The sequence below is a fragment of the Eutrigla gurnardus genome (assembly GCF_963514095.1).
Source record: "Eutrigla gurnardus genome assembly, chromosome: 14".
Classification (NCBI taxonomy): Eukaryota; Metazoa; Chordata; class Actinopteri; order Perciformes; family Triglidae; genus Eutrigla; species Eutrigla gurnardus.
Genome location: NC_139937.1, coordinates 22,724,513 through 22,751,124, shown reverse-complemented (window position 1 = coordinate 22,751,124; position 26,612 = coordinate 22,724,513). Strand labels below are relative to the sequence as shown.

General features: G+C 41.8%; 3 protein-coding genes across 5 annotated transcripts in view; 1 reads left to right on the top strand and 2 right to left on the bottom strand.

Moving 5' to 3' along the window:
• The window catches only part of otud7b (OTU deubiquitinase 7B), a 34,473-nt gene extending 22,738 nt beyond the window's left edge, over window positions 1-11,735 (bottom strand). For both annotated transcript variants that reach the window (XM_084026046.1, XM_084026047.1), the window contains exon 1: window positions 11,571-11,735. The gene's annotated coding sequence lies outside the window, so the exon portion shown is untranslated. The remainder of the gene's footprint in view (window positions 1-11,570) is intronic.
• A 420-nt stretch (window positions 11,736-12,155) lies between these two features.
• rbm8a (RNA binding motif protein 8A) lies at window positions 12,156-17,555 on the bottom strand. Of its 2 annotated transcripts, none has more exons than XM_084026848.1 (6): window positions 17,441-17,555; window positions 16,778-16,837; window positions 16,611-16,688; window positions 14,491-14,627; window positions 12,791-12,927; window positions 12,156-12,603 (listed from the first exon to the last, which is right to left on the bottom strand). In XM_084026848.1, the coding sequence occupies exons 1-6, from the start codon at window positions 17,505-17,507 to the stop codon at window positions 12,555-12,557; spliced, it is 528 nt and encodes a 175-aa protein (XP_083882974.1). In that variant the 5' UTR covers window positions 17,508-17,555; the 3' UTR covers window positions 12,156-12,554. The 2 variants fall into 2 exon arrangements, with proteins under 2 accessions (XP_083882974.1, XP_083882975.1); XM_084026849.1 differs by having other exon boundaries at window positions 17,447-17,530.
• Window positions 17,556-22,786: 5,231 nt separating this feature from the next.
• Window positions 22,787-24,378, top strand: LOC311024619 (uncharacterized protein). Its single transcript, XM_084027106.1, has 4 exons — window positions 22,787-22,818; window positions 22,949-23,024; window positions 23,275-23,419; window positions 24,054-24,378. Exons 2-4 carry the CDS (start codon window positions 22,973-22,975, stop codon window positions 24,313-24,315), a joined length of 459 nt encoding a protein of 152 aa, XP_083883232.1. The 5' UTR covers window positions 22,787-22,818; window positions 22,949-22,972; the 3' UTR covers window positions 24,316-24,378.
• The last annotated feature ends 2,234 nt before the right edge of the window (window positions 24,379-26,612 follow it).

Here is a 26,612-nt window from a genome sequence, read left to right as displayed (position 1 = left end):
CAACGTGGCGGGTGTAGCGGGAGTGATAAGTGGCGGCCCCGGTGCTCCGTCTCCGGTCTGGGTTTGATGGTGGGATGGAAAGCAAAAAAAAAACCTTTGCAGAGAACAATGAGTACTGGCAGTGAGAGCCGGACCGATACAACAGCTTATTGTAGCTATACCAGTTTAAATGTCTCCACATAAATAAGAAATTGGCTTACAGAAGTGCCGAAGAAGGTTGATTTTCCAAATATAAAAAGCCTCTTTGTCACAATTCATTGATAAACAAATCTAAGATTAATTATTTGGCTGTTTTGTGATCCTTCTGGAATAAGTATAGGCTGATATATCCCCATAGCCCGATAGATATGGGATTTTTGTGGTTGATATTATGGATTAAAATATTTTAGATATCTATGTCATATTTTATATAAATATATTTATATAAAATGCTGTCAATGTCAGGTCAAATTGCATCTATATTTCCTATTGTTTTAATCTTGTTGTTCAGGTATTTTATGATTCACTGTGGTATTTTTTAACGACACCATCATTGGCAGCGCTAACCATGATATTCTTCAAAAATACATGTTTTATATCTAGTGATATTGGCATATTTAATCAGCCGGCCCATGAATCGGCTGAGATCCATCAAATATCAACGTCAAAAATCCAGTATCAGTTGGGCTTTACTGACAGCTGATGAGGGGAATCTGCAGAGGCTCACATCTCCACTAAATCACGCTTAAGTTATCAGAGTTGTCAGTCCGTGTGCTATACACGTCTGCAATATGGCGAAGCTTATTGTTTTGACAACCACAAACACGCATGAAAACGTGTAGGAGTGAAGCCAGCGATCAGCCTCCTCGGAGAGCCACAACGCTCCAATAGCAGGGCTCCGTTCGCTCTCCGCTAATAAGTCACAGTCAACATGTTCCTGGTGGAAGACATCCAGAAGAGGGAAAACAAAAAGGCGTGGTGTGTGATGGCTGTCCTTCAGCCGTCTTTATCTGTAGAGTGCTGTAATCTGGTTACTGACGGAGAGCCCAGTCAGCCTACACTGACTCATTACATAACAGGGAGAGAGCTACAGCTGGGAAGGAGGCTGATCGCTGCCTGGCTCGGGGACGGAGGGGAAACCAAGCCCTTCGCCCTGCTTCTTCTTCTTCTTCACAACTTTCTCTCAGCTCAACGGAGCGGCACAAAAGGCAGCGCTGCTCGAGTACTCGACAAAAAAAAAAAAAACTATGAGCCCAGGCTATAGTAGCCTGTCAGTCCCGCTTGACATGTAATGCAGAGGGGGTTAACAAAAGGAACCAGTGGACCCTACAGCCTTGGAAAAAGAAAATGCACAGCAGAGCATACCAAAGCAAAAACATCCTAGCTCGGTATAGTGTAATATAATTCTATGGGGCTTTCATTATTGTCAATGTCCTAAAAAAAAGGCTTTATGGCATAGAAAAAATGAAGAAAAAGCTGATTTTGAATTTTTTTTTAATCATTTTCTGCAATATCAGTTGTCTTCAAGGGTAACCGGATGCATCATATAGAAGAGTGTAAAGTAGGCACATTAATTTCCAAAGGCTTGCATAATGTGAAAGCATATGATGAGCATTGCATTGTCAATACCCCCTCTGGCTTCCACAAGGCCGCTGCAGAGAGAGAGAGAGGTTTGTGCAGCAAAGCGGGTTAATGCTCTTCCTCCTTTCTCAATGTCAAAAAAAAAAAAAAAAATGAACAAACACTCATTTATGAAGCATTTTTAACTAAATGTGTGAACAGCCAAGGGACGGATTGGCCTTAGGCTTCCTCACTGCATCAAATGGTAAGATGTGTTTACTTTTCTATATGGCCCTCCTTACAAATAAAATACAATAGAAATACATATTTTAATAATAGAGGAGAAACACACTCTCCCAGCTGAGCGGATGTGTTTGTAGGAGGGGGTTCGGTGTGTTCAGTTGCTATTGGTTTACATCTCAGAAATCAATACAGTAAATCGGAGTGTGACCATTTCCCCGGACAAAAGGAAATATACTACAAAGCTGGTCATTGGAGAAAAATCCATAAACCCCACTGAAACAGCACATCCACACAGCTGCTGTTGACATGTGAATTATAGAGAACGAGGAGCCGTTTCCTTAAAAAAAGACCTAAAGGAGGTACATGAACTATGGGACGATGTCTTATGTGGCAAAGAAATGTGTCTTACTGAACTGGAACCGTCAACGTTCAGTCCGTTCAAACAAATCTTGAGTAACACTTTACGTCTTGAACGACACACTTATATTCTACGAGATAAGTTGGACATATTTTTGAGAACATGGAAACATTTTATGGACCTCTGAACACGACTTGACCTAGCCTGATCTTGATTTGACCGTATGAAAAGGAGACATATGTTTTGTGACCATAGTTGAGCTTTTATTTTTATTTTTTTATTATTTTTTATATATTTTAAATTATTTTTATATATATTTTTTACTGTTCAATTATTATTATTATTATTATTATTATTATTATTATTATTATTATTATTATTATTATTATTATTATTATTATTAGTTTGTATCCATTGAATGTCTGGAATTGTTATTTGTTAAATGTGAAAAATAATAAAGAAATAATAAAAAGAGAAGAAAAAAAGAACTGGGCTGGTTATCTTCTTTCCAAATAAGGACGTTTACTATCTTTCACCACTTACAAACAAGTGGGAATTAAAGCAAAGAAACCAAAACCCGTTTGAGTAAATTCCTGTAGCGGGTATATTATTTTTTGCGGTGTGGAGCATTCACATTCCTGCCCCTGATGAAGGCTTGACCGCCAGCTGTGGGCGGCTGTGTATGCAAACGCGTAAGACAACACCCGTCTGAATGCACACGCAGCTGATGTCAGAGAGTCCACGCCACCGCCGCCGCCGCCTGCCCTCTCCCTCAAGGCCGTGCCACTCGAGCCGGTCCCGTCCGAAAGCTGTCCAGTCATCACACAAAAATTTGCCAAGTCTGACTTCTCCCTCTCGCAGGCCTCCTGGTCCCGCTTGCTGGCTCAGAAAACATCCAAACCTGATCCATGTGAACTCAGCAACCATCTCCCCCCCCCCCCCCCCCCCCCCCACCCTCCATGAGAGCTCCAGGCAAAATAAGATGAGGTAAACAAGATCTTACTTACAGATCATGAATGTGACCTTTTATTGTTTGGAGTGTGTTTTCACCTCAGGTTGAAGTAGCGTTGAACTCTATGGCCGAGCGACTGCAAGTAAATAAAAACTGATTTTTTAAAAAATGCAACATGAGGAATAAGAAAAGTTTGGCTATATCATTACAATCGATCATTAGAGATGATCTAATTACATTATTTCCTTCCTGATATGGATTCTGATACGTGAACTTGCATATCAGCTGATATATAATAATAATATATAATAAAAACTAAAACTTAATTCTCTCTCTAAGGTCTAGTTTATATTGCTGTGAAAACATCTCCGTCACACATATAATCAAGTTTCTCGCCACAAACAAAATGTTTGAAAACGACACGATGGGGTTCAAATTAGTGATTTTATCGCGTTAAAAAAACACTAAAAATAAGTAAGAATAATCGGAATATCGTCACAAAAGTTAATCAAAAAGCTCAGCATATATATGATTATTATAGACTTTATATTGACCAGGATAATCGTGAAATTAAATTTTCATATCGCCCCATTCCTCGTTATATTCACCTCATTTCCACACTAAATTCAGCTTAAATGCATCCTAACATAACTTAGCTAACATTGGCATTTGTCGTTCACAATGCAGCACAATGAGGGAGAACTAGGACACACGGGAGGGTTTAACCACAGGTGTAAAGTACCCGCCGGGACAGGATGTACAGGATCTGGAAGCCAGCAACACGGAAGCCTAAATGATGAACTATAAAACGAGTGATCTGTTTGGGGCGTAGAGCTACGTATTCTTGCCGATCGGAGGCATTTCTGATACATCGGTAACGGATCGACTCTATTGTTCTTAAGGACGAGACTCCTTGGTCATTAGACACTAGACAACTATTAGAGCAACCGCTTGTTTTAGGTGGTCTAAAAATAACCCCTAACCACAGTTTAAACATAGAAACACGTCACTGTGCAGAGTTCAAAAGCAACCAAAAACAAGCAACGTCTGAACCCCCGTCAGCTACAGAACGCCCTGGTGAACGCCTAATGCCCCAATTAAAAGACAATCGCTTATTTGTGACATCATGTGCTTTCTTTAAAAGACACCCAGAGTACCCGCCCAGTTTAGGCCTAATTTTCATTGACAAAAAAAAAAAAAAAGAAAAGAAAAGCAAAAGATAATGATACCCTCCAAGATCAAACTGTTCTGAACACAGCATACATACACTAGTTAGGGCGGTCACGTTTTCACGGCACAGACAGGATGTGCCGTTCGAGATCAACTCATCTTTTCAGGTGTAAATGTAAAGTCTTAGAGTCGAGCCTCATGTGGACTGATATCCACTGGAGCGGAGTAATAACAGCCAACAGCTGAAATGGGCAGCTTTCTGAGCAGCAGTGTTTATCAAAGTGTCTGAGAGCTGATGTCATTGTGTAGCAGAGAATCCACTTAGTTCGCCGCAAGTCCGCGAAAAAATGCTGCTTATTTTCCTCTAAAAAACAACAGGATGTGTCTCATTTCTGGTCAGTAGTCCCTCTGATTCAGCCTTGAGATAATGATGATAATATATTATCGAATGTCTTTTCTTTAAAATGTACACAAAGAGAGTTTAAATTGATTTAAATTGTAACCCATTTTTTTTTAATTAGCCTACAGGAGTTCTCCTAATATGTAATTATCTTAACATTACCTGTGAAAAGAATTTCATCTATATTTTGCTGTAAATCCTAGCTTCACGTTCCTCCTTTCTGCCTGTTATTAGGAAGTCCATTAAAGCGGGCCTCAGAGGGTCCTGGTCCAGTAATCGCCAGTCAAGGAGCGCTAATTAACAGCTGAACGAAGCAGGCTGCCCTGTAAAGGGGGCGGGGGGCTTACATGGAGGGGCAATAAGTGGCATTCCTACATTCCACACAGGGACCACATTACATTGTGACATAGCGGCGGACACCTGAACCTGCAGAAGATGTGGTGAGGGAAGTCGAAGCTAATCTGCTATCAATGCATTACTGTTTAAGAGAAAGAAACCCCAAATTAAATATTAAATATATATTAAATATTGGCCGCTGCAGAAAGCATCTGGAGCAAAGTGTTGTTCTGCCTCTGAGGGAGGCAGACGGGGAAGCTGCTTCGCGTTCTGCATCGGTTTCATTATTCTACCAAAGCTGCCGACCTAAACTCCAGACTCCCGTCGGCGAGGAGTCCTTATTCAGCCCTGAGCCTCCGTATTGATTTCTAGCCTTTTGTGAAGAAACACAAGCCTCTGCAATCCATCGGAGCGCTGCCCACCTATTTATTAGCCAAAAGGTTGTGGGGGGAATTCAAGCGTGAAATACAAAAATATGTAATATGAGTCCACAGTAATAACTCAAAGATGACTCAAAACATCAAAATGTGTTCGGCTGAAGTTAGACCCATCCGGGAAAATGTGATTTGAAAAGAAGAGGAAATTAACTGCGTCATTGAGAGACTGTTTGGAAAACGGCAGGCGCTTTCAGGTGATTGGTTGAAGGAGCTGCCAATCAAACTCTTCCCGAGGCCAGGAGTCCGGAGAAGAGTGAATACATATTATCGTCAAGAAAAGAAGCTCTTCTTTCAATGAAGAAACAAGAAGTGTCCTTTAACATAAATAAAGAATCAAAACTTGATTTATTTAGCTCATTTATCATTGATCAAAAACATCAAGAAGACGAGGAAATAATTTGAGCTTTTGCAGAGTTTTGACTCCCAATAGTTAACATCAGCTCAGTTAAATGCAAACGTCTGCAGTCTAAAGTTAGCTAACTGCCAATGATAACATCACTTTTTTTGCTGGCTGTCGTGAGGTGGGATGTTTTTCAGACCTGGTTCCTGAACCAGAACCAGAACCGCATCACTTCCTGAGAAGACGGATCTTCATGTGATGCGTGATCTCGCTTGACCTCATGCTGCTGTGTAAAGTGAGCAATTTGTATCAAAAGAAACATAAAAGAGTTAATCATAGCCAGTTTTATAAACAAGAAGGACACAAGCAGTTGTTCTTTGGCGTATTCATAGATGGATCTAACACTGGCAACAAATAATGTCTCTGGGTTTGGCCATGATGCCAAAATATCCGTTTTGCTTGGTGTGCAAACAATGAGCTTATTATTACATAATTCACATTTAGAAAGCAGGCGAGATGACTACCGCTTCAATTTGCATATCAGCCCTTGAGGAACATGAGACATTTCTTAGACATTGACCTAAGAACCTTCTGTTTTAGAAATAACTTTAATTATTGCTCCACGGCTGCAAAGACAAAAACAAGACGGCTGCAAGAGAGGTTTTAACTATTAGACACAAATCGGAGCTGCGGCGTGCCTCTGGAGACCGAGTCAAATGTTCGAGACCCCCCCCCTTCATGCTAAGTCAGCCTGAATGTGAAGTCAACCAAGCCGAGCTAGATCTTAAGCCAGTGGCTAAACAGGCACCAGCCTCTGCAGGCAGGCAGCACTAATGCTCATGTGAATCCCCCACGTGCTGCAGGCCCGGCCCTGTACGCAGCAGGGCGACTTCAACGTCACTCCCCGTGTGATGTCATCGTGGGTGACAGGCTCCCGCATCAGGGCCGTGTGTGGGATTACTCCCGCTGTCCTGGATCAACAGGGCAGGGCGGGGAGGGAGGGAGGGAGGGACTGGTGGCTTCTAGTCTGCACAGGAAACTACAAATCTCATCATTCACCGGCTCCACGCCTTAACGCTTTGAAATAAACATTACTCACCAAACAAATGTTGACATTCTTCGGCGATAGCTGCTGAATTTATCACCGGACACGAGCAAAATCTAACCCTCCTGTTGGTTTTCAAACCAGCCACCAGCTATGACTTGTTTCCTGACTATTTAGAAAATACTTGTGTGGATCTTAAGAAGCTTCTTCAGAGTTTTCCATGCATTATAATGCACGATAAACATTGCAATTTCAATAAGCATTAAGCTACTCAAGGCAAAGGTGACTCTGCTGCTAAAATAGTGACTTAGAAATATTGTAAGGTCTACAATCAACCATAGTAACATGTCATCTAAAAAGCAGATGAAGGCAGAAGTGGTCAATACAACAAACTTATTTCACAATTATTCACAAATTTGAGCACAAAAAGAGCCAGAAAGTGTATGAAGAGAACACACAACATATTTTCTTTTTTACAAGACTTTATATTTTTCTGCATCTTATAATCTTTATCTCAGAACTGCTCTGCAATATCACCCTCCCATACCGCAGGTTCACTGATTAACATCAGCAACACAAGATGACATGTTGTTCATGCTCTTGATCGTATACATACAGCAGAGCGGACAAACAGCAGCCACAAACACGGATGTGACAAGAACAACCGATAAAGAAAGAAACACTGCTCGCTGACATGCAATGTACCATGATCAACCTGATTTGTTACGGTAATTTAGTCACTTTATTTTTTAATGAAGTAGTGATGCATTTTAATGGCTCTGATGGGGCAGATAAAACAACGAGATCATCATCTGCTCTGCATGTAGTCGAGGGAAAGGTTAAAAAGCATAAAGTAACTGATATAGGAAGCTCTCATTGCCACTGTTCTCTTGTAGCATCTCATGCTGTATGAAGGGCTCCTACACCTTTTCCAAAGTCAAATTCAAGCACTTTTCAAGCATTTCAAGGTGCATTTCTCCATATTTTTTCTCCATATTTGTTTCAATCCAATGGTCAGTATTCAGTCTACTTATGATGTCACTTGTTGATCACATTAAATGAGATGTTATTGTCCTCTAAACAACCAACATGATGTTTGGAGACAGCTTTTTACAGAAGGACCACAAATGAAAGGAAAACTAATTCCACTAACAGATCCACAGAAATATAATCACCAACTATGTTCATCATCTGTTCATCATCAAAAGGCATTTTTCATAAAGAAATGTCAGAAAATGCTGTTTTCGGTCCCTCAAACATGGAGATCTTCTTTTCTCTGTTCTATCATAGATGTCATCACATAGAACACACATTTCAAGCACTTGCAAGCACTTTATTCTAAATCCAAGCACTTTCCAAACCTCGAAAACACCACACTAAACTTCTCAAGGATTTCCAGGACGCGTACCAACCCTGTGTATGGGAGTATGAGCTGCACGGTTGTTACCATAAGTCTTCCTCATAAAACCATCCCACCCTACTTTACAGTCACCGCTACTGTGATATTAGCTCTGTGAATCATCTCAATGTGCTCCCAGAGCATCTACTATCCCACAGCTTGTTGTTCAGAGTGGAGCAGCTGCAGGCGGCCCAGGTAGACGCCTCGGATCCAGGTCTCCGGACCGAAACGGCCCTGGGCACTAGCTGGGCTGCTCTGTCACAAGACTGGCAGGCGACCAGCCGTGCTGGGTTAGGGTTGGGCCCCAAACTGTTTCATGGAGTTGCTGTCTGGACACTGAGAGGCCTCTCGGAGACGAGCCACCTATTGACCCCCCCCCCCCCCCCAGTCTCGCTGTGAGGATGAAGGTTTCCTCTTTTATATCACATCTGTTCCCGTCTTGATCGCTTCTTCATCTGAACAATAATGGAAGCAGCTCTGCGTCTTAAACCAAGTAGGACGCGAGATTTGCTTTGCTGCTTGAGCGTGTGTGTAGATATATATATATATATATATATATATATATATATATATATATATATATATATATATATACACATACACACACACACGCTGTGAAACCGAGTGGAACGTGTGCACTCGGCACAACAAGTCATGCGTTTGCCCCACTAACCTGAAGAAGCACTCATCTGCTTACTTATTAATCTGGCCGTGTTTTGAGAGATCCTATGGGAATGCCTCGATGCCAAGCGGTCCTCGCTCTGAAACCGACACCGGATCCCCGACACACACACACACACACACTTAGTGAGCAGCTGTTTTGGGGGAGCCCGGCAAGAGCCTTAGAGTTTAAATTTTCATGCCCTCTGCGTTGCTGAAGCAGGATGGTCGCCCCCCTGTGAAACACTACCCACCGAGCCAGTCCTAACAGCCACAGCCGTCCAGCAGCACATAAACAGTCCACCAGATATGAAGGATGTGAGAGATGGGGGGTCAAAGTTAAGATAGTAACACTAAAGGATTCAAGACTCAAACTAGATCGTTGCTCCCTCCATCCCGTAAAAATATAACATAGCCAGGTGTGTCAATAATCCCGTTGCCACCGGGTCTGGCAACGTCAGATTGATGGCCGTTTTCCCACCAGGCATCACAAGTGCGATTGATGTGGCCGTTTAAGATAACAGTGAATTCAACGTTCTCATTTGGATCAACGATATTTATAGTTTAAAGACAACCAAAAGTGCAACAAAGGCGTTAAATACGCCGCCTTGTTCTGTGAATGGATTTATTTACTGCTGCTATCTTCTCTCATTGCTTACCAAGCGGGTGGATTTTTGTTTTCCGTTGCTGTGTTTAGTGGTAAATGAAAAACAACAACAGCAGCAAAGTGTTATCACATGATAGTTTGTTCTTTTCACACTCTGCCAGATTTGAATCTGATTTGAATGGGGAAGGATGCTACACCCTACTTAAAATTCTTGCCTTAGGTGCTCTCTGTCCCCGTGCTGCTGTTTGCATCAATATGTTCCTTGAAGTGTTGAGGGCATGCATAATGAAGCCCGACAGCCACCTCACACACCTTCACAGAGACATCGGGGCATAAAAGATCCTTTTCCTTCTTGTAGCCACAGTGCACGGTGGATCCCAGAACCGACGGGCAACTCTACAATAATACATAAACACGGCTGACCGTTCAAGTGTGGGGACAATATGAAAATATCATGTCATGATTATCCAGGTCAAAATAATGCAATTGGTGATATTATAGAAACAGAATGATTTTATTGCATCACAGATAAGACGCACATAAATGATGTTAAATAAGATAGATTTGTATTCTGTATTTTTGTTACCGAGCTCTATTTTTCACTTGTCTGATAGTGATTTAAACAACTTTTTTCAAGTCACTTATGATGATATTTACCATTATCCTGATAATGGAAATTCACCACAATCAACTTCTAGTGAGGCTTTGGATTGTGAGCCAAAAAAATAAATAATAATAAATACAATAGTTCCCTGAAGTTGTATAAAGTCAATGATTATGTGTTGGGATAATATCGTGAATCGCAGTTATTTCAGCCGGGTTAATCATGACATGAAATCCCTGTGCCTCGTCAAGATTACCCCGATAATGAAAATTTACCACCATTAACTCAGTCCCAGTGTTTTGTTTTAAAACCCGATCTTACATCGCCTCATCCCTATTTGTGCCACATTTTAAAACGTCACTGCAACTGGAAGGAATGAACACAAGCTGGATGCATTTCATTTTCCTACAAACATTACGCCTAACATCAACCTTGTAAGTGGAGGTAACTCCTGCTGCTGCCCTGTTTCTAACAGGATATGGCTTTTTAACAACATAAACAGTCCCTGTAGACCAAGTGCAGTCAGGAAAGTGTACCTCTGTCCTACCCCCCCCCCCCCCCCCCCCCCCCCCTTCCAATGTTGACTGTCTGTCCCGACAGACAAAAGAGCACACACATACAAGACCTGAATAATTCAAAGTGAAACGCGACCCTCTCTCTTCGTGGTCACGTTGGAAATGAGGGCAAATAAGCCAAGTGCTCAGTTCATGTACTTGCTCTCTCTCTCTCTCACACACACACACACACACAGCCATAGCCACTTAGCTTAATGGCAAACCCTGTCTGAATTTTTTTTCTTAAGTTAGGAACATGCTCGTGAGTTTACTGGTGCTTTAAGTCAATGTTACCACACGCATGCACCTCAAATAAAATAATACAATGATCTGAATCGTGACTGCCAGCTGTTATAAAGCTAGCGACTCTACAGGCAAAACATAACTAATGAAAGCTTGAATATAGAAAATGATCTCCTCATTCAGTTGTTCAACTTGGAGGGGAGGGGGGGTAAACATAATGCTACAGTTGACAGCTCATAAAGCTAAATGTAACGTTCAGCAACCTGCTTAGTAAAAACACATGATGATGGCTTGTATTTAAATGTGGACTCCGAACCGGCTATTATGGCTACGGCTATTCTCTGACACACAAAAAAACCCCCACTAACGAACAATACACATGCTTACATAAACGCATTTGAGACGTTACCCCTCACACTTAAGGCTACCCTAATAATAACTTTATTTTCAGGTGATGGGACAATTTTAAAAGATCAACCGGAAACTACCATACGCGTGCGTGGACTCTCATCGAGAAGAAGCGTTCATTATTATTATTTTGCCCCCCCTCCCCTCCACCGGTTAAGTAGACCGAACCGTAACGTTTCTTGGCTAGCACAAGTGGCTACTTCAAGCCCGGCTAATCAGCAGCTAACGTTAGCATCTCGTAAGCTAGCGGAGTATCCCCCGTCTTTACCGCTTACCTTCAGCGGCCTCGCAGATGTTTTTTCCATCGTCCCCGGTTAGTTTCCTGGCGCGTGCCGACCCGCGAACACCGCGCGCGTTCCCGATGCGACCGGTTCCTAACTTTTTATCATCTTCATTGGTGGAAACTACGCGTAAAATCCCCAAAACCGGACCACCAACGACAAAGTAATTTCTCTCTCTCCACCACACTTACAACAACAACGTCAACCGATGGGGTTGAGCCCCGCCACAAGACGGTGCAGCCAATCAGAGAGGGAGAGGCCGTCTCGTTGACATCCACGACAGCCAATGGGCAGCCGCGGGCTCTTTGACTGATGTTCCCCCAATGGGAGTAAACAGCGAATGAGAACGACAGAGTACAGAGCCTCCGCTCGCTGATTGGCTGCGGAGAAATAAAGGGGCATGGGAGGGGGGAGGGGGGTTTGCCCCGAGTAGCCTATGAGTGTGGCACTCAGGCTCCGGAGTGACAGGTGTTTTGGAGCTGACAAAATAGCTGGGGCGGCATCATCGCCTGGATGAGGTCATCTACGATGATGTAAACACTACGTCATTAGCAGGGGGCTTAATAAAAACACAACATGTACCTTTAAAAAAAAAAAGTTTAATTTTCACCCAAAGTTATTATAAAATAAAACATCAAAATGCACGTAACATTGAGAAAACTGAAACAACTTTTTTTTTCTTTTAGGGAATCAGAAACATGCACAACCTACAAGCTGGCGTTGAAAGTGAAATTGCCGACTCGTTATCCTTCTGTTGCATTTCAAAAGCAGCATAATCAATTTACAAAAACACTGAAAATGCCATCTGTTAGCCAATTGATTCTTTTTGTTGTCATCTTTTAAGAAATTCCTTATCCCGATATTTGAAATTGCACAGCTAGATGCCATAAAACTGTTTCTCAAAAACATTGTACACAAATTAGTTTCTTATGGAGGAGATAAGAGGGTTATAAACCAAGCCAATAACGACTGCCGAACTCAACGCCGCCTCCTGTCCGGACTTCTGCTGCGTCTCCTTCCGCCGGTCCTGTTAAAAAAAACAACAACAACCCATAGTTCAGTTATTGAAAAACATTCATTTCAACCATACATCACTTTTATCTAGATAGCTAAAAATAGCTACATTATTATCGTCACAAACACCAAGGGTCGGGCGTATCCTCCAAACTTTACCGGGAAGTTACTGCCACCACCATCAAACACACGACACTCACCTCCTCTTGTTCTTGGGAGGCCCTCTGACGAATCCCCAGTCAACACTGATAGGCTGGCCCATCATGTCCTGGGCGTTGAGCCCTTCCATGGCTGCCTGAGCCTCCTTGTATGTCTCATACTCCACCAGTGCATATCCCTAGGGAACATTTAGCAGGTGAGTTATAACTCATTTATGGCATCACTGCTTGGGAATTTTGTTCCCAATTCAAACTTAACAATGCAGCATATCCGTTATCACATCATACCGGCCTTGCTGAGCCAGTGTGGGATCACTGGGCAAACATTCTGAACTAAAAAAAAGAATTGCTAACACAATTAATGTCCCTAAAGCATAAACAAAATTACTAATGAAATGTACAAGATTGTTACTAAATCTTCAAACAGCCTGTAATTAAAATGGACATTCCCAGCATAAATTACTGTGCAGAGAGAGTTCCAGGGGCAATCACAGTCTGTTCTTATTTCATATCTAAAACAATGCTGCCACCTTGTGGCTTAGAGGAATGTTGAAGCTGTGCATTTGGACAGCAAAAAAAAAAAAAAAAAAACATGGGACAATGTTTGCTTGAATGCACCATACTGTATGAGGGGATGCATTATAAACACTGCAAACATTTGCAAAAGTCTTTGTCATGTCAGCATGTTTTACCAGGCGCTGATGTGAGACAATTAAAAGTTGGAATTGTACAATATTGGATTTCTTCTTCTGTGTTTAATTTATGGCAGACTAGGCACTGAAAGTGCTTTTCTGCATCCCAGCAGAAAAAGATGCACCAGTTGCTATTTTTATGTATACAGTAACATTGCTTGCAGGAACAATAGTCCACCTTCTATTCCCCCCCCTCTGTCATTCTCTCACACACACACAGATGACGGAGTCTGGGATTGGATTCTCACAACCAATGCGGATTCCCAGGAACATTACATTCATAAAACGACAATTACAGAAAATCACACTTCCTTTATTGCGACTACTAATGACAGGCCGTGATACCCAACTCACCCTATACAAACTTGTCACACGATACTTTGTGATGTCACCATCAATGGTAATTGCGCTGCTAAGTGTTGGTCTTGAAAGAGTATATAATTGTGCTCCAAAGCAAACCATTTATTTTAGAAAACTAAAATTGTTTTTCTTCTACTGTAATTTTAAAGCTAGATGCAAAAACCAAGAAATTGTACACTAACTGAATCAATCCTCCTTTAGATCATCCCCCTCACAGGAAGAGGGTGTGTGCGAAACCAGCAAGTAAAATACAATTAAACCATATTAAATTAGATTACCCATCAGATTGACTCAATTTTCTTCATAATTAGTCAGGAAAGGCCCTTTTCAAACGAAGTTAACAAATGGTGTACGAAGGAGTCCCTAACTTTCCTTTATTACATGGCATCTTTTGCGCTGAAATTGTTTGTTTTACTCTAGAAGAAAGCTAGTTATTTAGAATTTTAGCAATTTCATATCTCAGATACTTCCTGACCTTTAATTAAGAACTGCACTCAGTTTGACATCCAAGTTGTCCATTAAGTCGTTTGCAAAACAGAGTGAGCTGAACTCTCAATAATTGATTACATTGTACAAGTGAAAGTAGCATTAGTAGCCAATTAGATCAGGCCCAGAGGCTGTGTCAAAGAAAAATACAACAGTGACGGTAACACACAAGCCTGCCGATGCTGCATGGTTTATCTGTCTCACCTTGAGGTAGCCTGTTCTGCGGTCGAGGTTGAGATGCAGGTTCTTGATTTCTCCGAACTCTGAAAACTTGTCATGGATGTCTTCCTCTGTGGCCTCTTCATGTACACCAGTCACAAACAGGATCCAGCCCTCCACGGCTACAAGACAAGAAAAGGCATCGGAGGTCAAATGATAAACCAAGCAGCACTTTTAGGTAAATTAATAGTTGGAATGATTACTAAAAGTTACCATAGCAAGCAAAATGTAGAAATAAATACTGGCCCAATCATACAAAGCAGACAGAGTTCCAGTTTGTGCCTCTTATCAGGGGTGCAAACTCATCAGGGATGAAAAAGGTGACAAGGACCCAAACCCCCTCGCGGAATATATATATATATATATATATATATATATATATATATATATACACACACACACACACACACAATATATATATATATATATATATACACACACATATATATATATATTGCATATGCTTCAATGTTATTCCTCTGACTCACTGAAGGGGGCTGGCGAGAGCCTGGAAAATGGACTTCCCTTCCAGTGAAGGTATAAATAATGCTTCAAACGACGGAACATAAAATAACTCGATCGACTCCTCACATTGAAAGAAACTGCTTTGAAAATATTTGGAACCTCAAGAATAGATTTGACTCTGGACGAACGGAATAAATATTAGCAAGGGGAGGTAGGGGGCTTCTCACCCCTCATTCGCTAACATTACATCGATATCAGAGTAAGCCTTTGCTCCGTTGATTTTCCATTATTTATTTTAGGTTTTTTTTTTAATGTGAAGGTATGGTAGGTACATTTAACGTTGTTTTCTCGCTTAGATTTTTCAAAGGTTCCTGAGAAATAGACACTGTACTATCCGATAACACCGTTATTGTAACCAGCAAAAATGGTTGTGATTTGCGATGCGTATGTCAGCGAACTGTCTGACATTAGCACGTTAGCCTACGTTAGAAAGCCTGATGGTACAGACACACCAACTCCGGCAGCAGACGTCAAGTCAACGGATCCCATTCATTGTCTATGTAGAGCAGGAGCTCCGCTTGATGGTTACGGCACGTCGAATTGACTGCCCTGTCGCCGTACGTGAATTTGCATAAAGTTCGATGGATTGAACTTTATGCAAATGCCGTCCGTCCAACGCAATGCCGCCGGCTCCAGAAACTTCGTTCAAACTATCAAACTAGGCAGTGTTGATCAAATATGAATCCAGATTCTGTTACTGCACTACACATTTCCCGCCTCAAATGTTTTCAGAAACATGCTATAGCGTGTAGTTTAACTGTAAAATGAGATCGTTTGTGGCCCGGCCGCCATGTTGGAAACGGCAGAGCAAAACTCAAGTCCCACCCACTTCCCAGGACGTCTATCCAATTGATCCAACTTGAACACAGAACTGCCCACTCGCCGGTGCGTTCGACGGTCCGTTGCGTCGCTGCCGGAGTTGGTGTGTCTGTACCATGACGTTTTTGAAGCGTACCAACGTCACTCCTGTCTAGTACGGCATCAAGGCAGCTACAGACCCGAAGATGACATGATTACACGGGTTGGCCAAACGAACAAGCTTGGAATAAATATTTATGACAGCTTGCGTTCGCCGATTACTTGGACGCCCCCCCGCCCCCCCCCGAAATATTTTTATTGCAGATCTCCATGAATCACACAAATGACCTTTTTCGGAACAAAAACGGCGAATTTCGCTGAAAGGTGACAAGTTTGCATCCCTGTCTTATATATCGACATTACATTTGAACCACAGAGATAAGATGCTCAATAAAAGTGTAAAAAAAAAAATTTAAACAGAAAACTAATTGTCAATTTTGTGCACACGTTTTAATGTATTGTTGTGAAATTGGATGAAAATGGAATATATTTTTTTAAGACAATAACTGGTGACAATACACATGTTGAGCATTTGTTTTGGGAAATGTTTATCATTATATCCATAATAAATAGACTACAGTCTGCTAGTGTGGTGCAAAGTTACAAAAATTAAATTTCAATTCACACTTGAATGTGATATATCTGGGTATTCTGGGTGGGATGTAGGATCTTCAGAGTGAAAGCATCAATAAACTTTGTTCTATTAAATGTATTGTACTTACATCTCTGAGGGCCCGGCTCGTCCCCGTCCTGCTCCACAGTATCGTAGTCCTCTTTGATTCTGGATCTGGCTCCTTCCTCTGCAAACCAGCAACACAGGACACATTTGCTGACTGAGCCTGACACACTGTATTAAAATCATACATACATACAAACAGCGGAAACTCACCTGAGCCGAAGCCTCGTCCTTTCCTCTTCTTGGCCTTCTCCTTTAACTTGTGGATGCTCTCTGTTCGAACAAACAACGAACAGGTTAAAATCCTGCTGCTAACTTCCATCTGTTCTTTCTCACAAGTTTCATAACAAGCTAACTCAGCTCACAAGCTAAGTTTATGATAAAACAGTTTGTAATTAACAATATGTTTCAACTAAAACACTCGATAATATACTATAAGGACGTGGGAATGTGTTTGACTTGTACGTTTTGTGAATCTTACTAGCAACGTTAGCGCTGCCTGTTAGCAATACAGTCTCAATAAGCGCGCTAGGCGGCTAAACACAAGCTAACTGTGATTAACAGATAAATTATAATGAAAACCACGCTCTTAAGCTATGAAATATACTTTCAGAAACGTGTTTTGGGGGGAAAGTACCATAAAGAGTTCGCAACAGCCGCGACTTAGCTCACAAACAGCATTTGAATGAGCAGTACGTTGTTAGCTTTGTGTTAGCTTGTTAGCAGTTATCCGGGGCCTGCTACCACGCAGTCAGCGTCCGTAGCCTTTTTTCAGTCGCGGCTATTTTTAACGTAAAAAACGAAATTAAAAATTCCGCGGGACGCCCGAGTTACGGAGCGTCCGCTTCCCACGGTGGATTGATACATTAATATTACCATCACCATCCTCATCCATAGGAAAGTCCTCTCCTCCCGCTTCATGAAGATCCAACACGTCCGCCATGATGTCTGTGTGTACGGCAATGATGACCCGCCGACGCAACGTACGTAAGAAGAGCCAACAGGTTGGCGCGGACGTTGCCAGGTTACGAGTAAATTACAGTTATCCCCCCCTTTCAGTCCCTCTGCTTATGATTTTTTATAATGACCTGTGTTTTATCTGAAGTATTCAGGATAAATTGTTGTTTTAAGGCTTTTGGGCCTCCTTTCTGGTAAAAACTAGTGTTGCATTGTAAATAAGTAGGCTCCTGTGCTTTAGTACACATTTGAGGTACTTCTACTCCAATACATTTCAGTGCATTTTAATATTGGACATTTTTTACTCCACTACAATTATCTGAGAGCTTTAGTTACAAGTTACTTTACAAATAAAGATGTTTGCATGGAAATATACTCAAATTTAAAAACGGTTAATCAATAATTCTATGTAGATTGGTTGTCATTTAAATGTATTTTATGGTGAACATAATCCATACTTTTTTTCATTCAGTTAAATCCTGCTTTACATAATGCACAAGTAGTAATACTCTAATATATATATATACCTACATTGAAGGTATATATTCTTCTTTGTACATTTCTTAGTACATTTTCCTGGTGACTTTTTTTGCATTGGTATTAGTGTGTTTCCTAAAGTAAACTTTCTGAATTCTTCCTCCACCACTCTTATAAACCTACGCAAAAACCAAACAGTTTGCTCCATTCTGGCTTTGTTTGTGTGGTTGTTTATTTGGCCTTGAAATGAGAAAGTGGTTGAATGCGTGTTCATCTGTGCACCACTCAGCTCAACACAGGCGGCTGAATGACTCGAGTTCACCAGGTTTGCATGAGGAGGGTTTTATTTGTTTTACTTCTAGACCAGGCAGCCACCATACTGTTCATACTCCAACATACTGTATATACAGTCCCACATGTGGTCGTAACACTTCCCATGACCAACAGAGGGCGGTCACACCCACACAAACTGAAGTTTTGCATGCTGTGGACGCTCAGGTACAGAGGACTGTTGTTCTATCGTCACCTGGTGGTTACTGGGATCACAGTGCAGTAGAGACTGATAAAAAAACACAGCATTTGAAAACATGAAGAGATGATGTGATGGAAAAGCAAAGTGAAAGTCGTGCAGAGTCTGTACACGTCTCTGTTGCTGTGGCGGTCCAACAGGGAGATTTCTGCATGACTGAAATACTGAATCCTGGAGAAACAGGGATTTTACTTTAAGGTGAAGGGAGTCTGACAGACTTTCCCCGTGCTGGAGGTAGAGCTGGTATTTGAAGCATAAGAAATGATAACAGATTTTGACATAGCATCATAGAGATTATTTAACTGGCAGTGTAGTTTTCATCTTTAGAGAGATCACAACCAAACCATACTAAAGATTCTGGGAGGAAGCCACCACTTAATGTTTAAGCCTTAGGGCCCTAGTTTCGTAGACCAGGCGCAGTCAGCTTTCAGCGCACCTGCGCCGCGCCGACGGGGTGTGTCCGCCTGGACTTTGCAAGTTTCGTGCACCGCGCAGGCTCGCGCAGGCACACCTCCCGACTCGCCCACCGGCGCAAGTGGGAAAGAGAGAGGAGAAGAAGGCGTGAGTGGGAGACGAGGAGGAGACGAGGCGTGGACTGGGATTAATACAGCCGATTCAGATCTTCACCAATCAAATGAGCTCCTCTCCTCACCTTTAATGCGTTAGGGGAGGTTCAGTGCAAGTTCCGTCACTTGACAACCCGATGACAGAAGCAGCGCCGCCGCTGTGCGCGCGTATCATAATAATAACAATGCCGATATTATAAAAAACAGGAGAGAGAGAGGGAGATGTTTTGGTCCGAGAGGCTGAGTTTCCGTTACGCGTGCCATCCGCCTTTGATCTGACGTCAGATGTGACGGGACAAGATATAGATATAAATTCACGTGTTGATTCAATTAGTTGCATTAAATAGTGTTTGTTGTGATTGTTTATTGCATTTAAATGTGCCTGGAACTGTGGAAACCTGCCTGTGAGGTCTCGGTGACGTGTGCGCACTGCGCGCCGTCAACCAAACTTCCACTCCGCCAGCTGTGATTCGCATTGAATGAATGGACTTTATTTACGCCTTACGCCTTGCGCCGAAAGTAGACCAGGTTGGAGCTGGCGAGCTTTCAGCGCAGTCTTTTTGCCACGAAACTTCCGCTACGCCAAGCTGAATCTGTGACGCCTCCCCCTGCTGCGCCGCCACACCCATCTTGGCGCAGGCGATCCACCAAACTGCCAAACTGACGGTGCGCAAGGCTGCGCGGGTCGAAACTTGCACTGCGCCGGCTGCGCCACCCTGCGCCGGTCTACGAAACTAGGGCCCTTAATGTTGAGCTGAAACAACATTTCAAGAGCGTCTAGCTTCCGGATAGTGACGTATTTCTGAGTGAAACAGGACAGACAGGCTGGGAAAAAATGTAGATTTGACTGTTTTCCAGCTCTGGGCTGCTGATACTATTGGTTGAAACCGGTTGGTACCAGCTGATGTAAGCACATATCAGATTTGTTTTAGTAAAAAGTATGATGAAATAGATTTTCTTAAAAACATTCAACATATGACCGGGGAAATGATGTAAATGGGTAAAAAAAGGTAACCTTTTTAAAAGTAACTACTAAGTACTTTAGTACTTTATAAAGTATAAAGTATAAAGTACAAGTATAAATCCATACCTGTCATAAACAATACCTGTCTCAATACTAAAACAATTGTATAGCTTAATTTGAGGAAACCTGAGAGAGATTCATCCCACATAGAGTGCCGAAGCGGAAGCAGGAAGTAACGGCGCCATGGGTCCTTTCGGAGCGAAAAAAATGAATGGTGTTCAATGGACGGAAAATAATTATTATCTGATCCCCCGGTCGTTATGCCTTGGATTACACAAATGTTGTTTATAGGCTTAAATTATAATTTTCCATGTCAAGAGTTTGACCGTTTATTGTGCAATTCTTCAGTTAAAATTCATTGAGAAAACACAATGATAAAGACTACATGTTGTGTCGCGTATGTGACGTCACGTCATCGCCCTTTTCCCTCCCCATCGGCGAAGTTGAGGCTCTCCACATGACCCGACTTATAGTGGTTCTCCCCCCTTTCGATACTTTTATTCTGCCCTTGGAAAAAAGCGGTGAAGTGGAGCAGAGAAACAGCCATCTCGGCGGACTTCGGACTCGGCGGGTGGTGACGTATATCATTCGCGACGAGAACAGCGAGGAGCTGTAGTTCACAAAGCGGCTCACACAAAACCTAACTTTATCAAAACTCTTCGCGCTTAATTGTCGTCTTCTTTGCGTGAAAAATTTTCTTTAAATATCACAAAGAACATATGTGAAATCCATGGCACAATTCAAACGGGACCAGAAAATAATTTGTATCTACCCATTGAATCGCATTGATATTTTTTTGCTTTTGAGGACCCATGTCCCGGAAATGGAGGGGCGGGACTTCACCACTCTATTGAGACCATAAACTCATGTTTCTAATGTTTACTGAGATAATACCATTTTCTCATAGTCTTCTATACAATCAGCCTTATTTCTGTCGCCCCCTGATGGCCAGTAGACAGAACGCAAGTTTAAGGCACTGAAGTTTGGCTTCACTGCTCAGAACTGGAGGTCGCCCCCTGGTGGGCAACCATAGAACACTTTTTCATTTAGATATTTTGAGGTGAGGTCTAGGCACCGCTATGAAAATGACCAGTTGTATACATTATGTCATGTTATTTATTTAGATCCATACATGTGTTATAATAGCACAAAAATATATTATTAAAGGCCTTAAATCAGATAATAACTGACCTAAACTGTAAAATCATGGATGTTGAATGTTGAATGTAAATGCAGCTTTATGACACAAACCATGAATCTGCATCCATGAAACTGTGGAAAGCATTATTGTGGCGGAATATTTTTCTTAAAATGAAATGCTGAGCTGTGTTTATCCAGTTGAAATTCACCATTCATCATTTCGGTAATTTGAACTCAATTCTCCTGTCGAACAAACAGCTGCTGCAACGACATTTTCACCATTATATGCTTTAAAAAGACCGAATCCAAGAAGGCTATATATGAACGATATGGAATATATGCGTATTTCTTTGTAATCGCTTTATTATTATACTTGTTGTTCCCCGAACAAAGAGTGTAGGGTACAAGAGGTAGGAAAACTGATGGATGTAGGTTGCCATAGTGACACTGCAGAGACAGAGCGCCTCGCATCCAGCTGTAACAACACAAACCAGAAGAACAGGACACAAACACAAATATACAAAAATGAAGACTGATAAAACACACAAACAAATACACAGAGGTGGTTTTCTTAAAAAAAGAGTAAGAGTCTGGAGACCCCGGTTTGATGCCACATGGAGACTTGAGTATCTGCTGTCATCATGCAGATTATCATGCAGATTGTGAGGAACATAATGGGACAACGGCCGCTGATAGGAGCCGAGTGATCAAGGCTCCGTCAGCACAACAGAGTCACTCTGTCTCATCAAGAGACCCTCGGTTAAGTAGATTACATGTATGAATGGATCCCTCATCATCAGGAATACAGGGCACATTCAAAACAAGCTCTAAAATGTAAATGATACAATATATGTCATAGTTTAATTCTGCACCTTGGTAAGATATGAAATTGTTATTGGTTGTTTTGTACTTTTATTCACTGAACAGCGTCCTTGAGGGCTCTGAAAGGCGCCTTTGAATATAAATCTAAAAATATTATTATATCTTTTGGCGTTTCTTGCTCTCATATCAGTTGATACGTCTTTTAGTCTGTTACTCACAGTGTTTGCTCTTCTGCAGTGGTGGAAGACAAATCCAAGTATTTTATTTGAGTAAAAAGTGGAAATACCTGAAGAGAAAAATACATAAAAGTATAGCACTCAAAATGTGACCATAGTCATCAAAAATGCAAGTCATATTATACACTAATTACCGGTTATTGTTATAGTTTCATTTATAACAATAACAACACATCATATTTCATTGTATATTTAAAAAAAAGATAATCTGTTCTGCATATAAAACCATATAACTAACGTCTTAAAACTGAAATATTCAAGTAAAGGTAAAACACAACACACACACACACACACACACACAGAGTGGACTTTGTGTCCCGCTATGAAGCACCAAGGTTCAGCCAACTCAGAGGTTGACCTCCTCCGCTCACACCTCCACCTCCGACTGTGTTGGAAGTGATTAAAGGGTGATTACCCGTGATGAACTCATCCTGTGGAGCTATAAAACCCTCCGGCTCGCCGACAGAAGGCACCATCAGGTCCGAGAACCCCAGCAGTTAAAGGTTTGTCTCCCTTTGGTGTTTCTCATCCGTTGTACAGGAATGTATTGTTCTTATATTTGAGGGAAAACACAGTCACTTTAATGTTTTATTGTCATTTCTGCAACTTGAATAACGCTTGAACTTTCTGCAGGTCGGTCTTCGCTCATCTGCAGCCATGAACTCCTCCCTCGTCGCCGCTCTTTTCGTTGTGCTGGCTGTTGCTCATGGTAAGACATATTTTCATGAATTTAAAAAAAAAGAAGTGAATAAATGTTTAATGTATTTAATGTATTTGTAAGATCAAATTTAGACTATAAAATATGTAAAAAACTTCTGATTATCTGCTTAATTTTGGCATTTAAGCAACTAAACAAACGTTTTTTAATGCATAAAAAAGCCCAAAGTTGACCATGCATGTTTTCAAAATAAGAGCTTTCATGGTATTTAGTGAACTAAGGAGATGACGTGTGTGTTTAGGCGCCGAGGCCAGCCCGCTGGTGAAGCGTGACACCGATCTGACCAAGATCGCCAAGCTCATCAACGACATGTCGGACAGCCTCACCAGCGCCACCCAGGACATGGTGGAGAAGGTGAAGGCCCTGGGGGTCACCAACAGCGCCCAGTAAGTCTACCTTAAATCATCCAACCTCCACCGCAACGCTTTCACTTCTTCACGGCTGCTTTCGGGACACAATTCATCCGTTTTTTTTACTTTGCTGTGCTTGTAAATGTGGGGATGAAACGTCACAACGTTCTCCTCTGTGCAAGCAGCATGTTTGAAGGGAAGTCAGGAGTATAAGTTTAGTGTTGAGGAGAATATATGACAGAATTATGCTCTTAGAATAGTTCCAGAAGAGCTAATTTCTCTTTTTTGTCCAAACTGAATGTAATACAATGCAGGTTTATTTATTGACATTTTTACATCTCATGTATGGAATATTTCATGACTGAGAAAAATGCGCTCAACTGGTCACTTTTAAGCAATTTATCAAAATGAAAAAGTCATATTTTTGGTGGGAAATTACATGTTAAACACAATCTAAAGGCAAACCACCTCTCTGGATAGTAAATGTGTTGTTGTTTCAGATAAAACTCACATTATCGTGACCTTTAACCTGGACTTAATGCATGCATAAATACACACATTTGCTTAAAAGTCACATTAATCACAATTTCAGGCATTTTTAGTTTGTTTTTCTTTATTAAAATACAGACTCAGCAGCAGTGATTAACAGAACGCCTCCTCTTCCTTCCAGGTCTTACATGGATGACAGCCGGGCCAAGATCCAGCCCCTGATGGAGAAGGTCCAGGCCGAGGCCACCAAGCTGCAGGAGCAGGTCAAGCCCTTCATCGCCAACATCGAGGATCAGATCAAGCCCCTGACGCAAAACTTCAACTCCCAGGTGAAGCCGCTGACCGACACCCTCCACGCCCAGGTCCAGCCTCTGAGCGACATGATGGAGAAGTTCTTCCAGAAGGTGATCGACCACACCAAAGCCCTGATGCCCCCCCAGTAAAGCTCGCCGTTGGTTCCTTCCAGCTGCAATAACTTTTTGCTTTGTTTGTCACACTTGAGTTATTAAAGCTGTTTGAGAGTCATCATTTGGAGCTGACGTATTCTTTATTTTAATATTCTGAGTCCCAGAGAGATGCATTTATCGGAGAGGAGGTCGATATCAACGCTACCTTTGACCTTTGGTCTTTTCCATCATTCGTGGTTCGATATTTTGAAGTATAGGCTGTCAAACGGGTCCGGCTTACAGCGCGGATTGATGGCGATCAAACCTAATTGATGGATGTATTGACTTAAGGCCAATAATTAACGTGATACACAATCAGAATGATAACCAGAGATTGTTTTATTTAATCACAATAACCTTTAAGCTGGAGGGGAAAATAAGATGAACTCCAAACACACACACACACACACACACACACACACACACACACACACACACACACACACACACACACACACAAAGAAACAGACTGACAACAGATGCATTTGTATGTTTTATTAACCATCGTCAATCAACAGAAATCCCTCAAATACAGAACATTTTCTGATCTTAACAAACCACGTTTACTTTAGGAATAATAAAAAGGATGATCGGTATTATTTCTATTTAAAACCACAATTAAAACAATGCGTTTGAGATGATAAAAAGGTTATTACGACACCATTTTAAGTTTCTTACCAGTCAAATTGGACTTCTTCTTTGATGCTGCGTCTCATCCACACAGAAGGGACGGAATAAACTGACCTCAAACCCTGCAGACGTGAGTCAATTTACATGAAAATTAAAAGATCCATAAAGAACATCACAGCAAAACCAACACAGAAGACTTTCTTAAGACGTTTAACCACACAGTAGAGAATGAGTCAATTCTTTACCTATCAATAACTCTCAAATAAAGAAATAACATTCAAATCAGTCCTATCTGGGCCATTTTTCACTGTGACATTGAGTAGAGAATATTTAATATTTAAAAAATGCCTTTAAACATTTGGTGCATCGTCTCCATGGAGATATAAATGACTTGATGCTTGATGATGCGACGACCTGAAGGGGAAATGAGAGCGTGGCTTGGTTTGAGTTCCCGCTCGTGTCTCAAAGCAGTGAGGGAGACAATGACTTGTTGTCAGTTCAACCACAAAAACAACAAAATCACTAGTCTTCCATGCTGCTGAGGACTCATCCTGGACAGCGAAGGCCATGAGATTCACCGTCCTCCGTCTCATAGACTTCATTCCTTGTATCTGGGAAGTCAAATCTTGTGAAGCATCATTTAATAAACACAATGCATAGTAATTAACTATCAACGGTGTTATCCCATGTCAGTGCACACTCCCTCCTCCAGCTTCGTTGCCATGGGCGACGCGCCGTTCGTTACTCAAGGTGGGGAGAGCTTGAAGGAGCTCCTTTTGACAAAACCTTCTAAACTGAAACTTTCCTCGACGCTCTCCAAAGCTCTCTGTTGAAGGCCGGCGAGTGTTTGCTCACAGAGGACTGGCAGTCCTGAGCGGCCTTCTCCTTGTGCTCACACAGAGATTAAATGAATCGGTTGGCAGTCTGTCAAGAAACCGTCTGTTAAAAAAACACTTCCAGGTGAACGAGTTCCGCTTCAGGGCTTGGTAATGCGATTACTGTAATCGTCTTCATCTTATGCTTCATCTGCCGATTTTCGGATTCTGAAAACAGGAATCATAAAGTCGTTTTCTGCACAATATTCTCTACCTTCCTTGAAACATTGAGGAGGGTTCAGCGTGTTCCGGAGGAAGGACGAGGCCGAGGGATGGATGACGCCACAGAGGCCTCGTAGGGTCACCTTCCAGAACAAACTGTGAGATCGGTGACGACCCCCCCTCCCCCTCCCTCCCGCATGCTGAAACAGAGAGAAAACACCCGCTTGCATGCCGTCTGTAACAACGTCAGCGTTAATCGGTTCAATGTCAGTTTGATTCAGCTGTCAGTCAGGAGAACAGTCAGGAGAACAGTCAGGAGAACGGGTGCTGTGAGCAAGTTAATAGCTATTGCACCTCCGTTGAAATAATATAAATGAAACCATTCAACCAATTATGCCCGTCTATAACAACGTTTATATGGAGAAGCTGTCGTCTTGGCAACAGTGTAAAAAGCTGTCCAGAGTTTTAGAATCCAAATTCAATTGATTACTTATTGGAAGAAGCTACGAACAGTATCTTATATGTGAAGGTAACATTTAACATGTCTCCCACTTGCATGTATCCTGCACTCAAGTCCACGTCCATAAAGTCTTCAGGTTCCAGGTAAAGACTGCACGTCGTCAATAG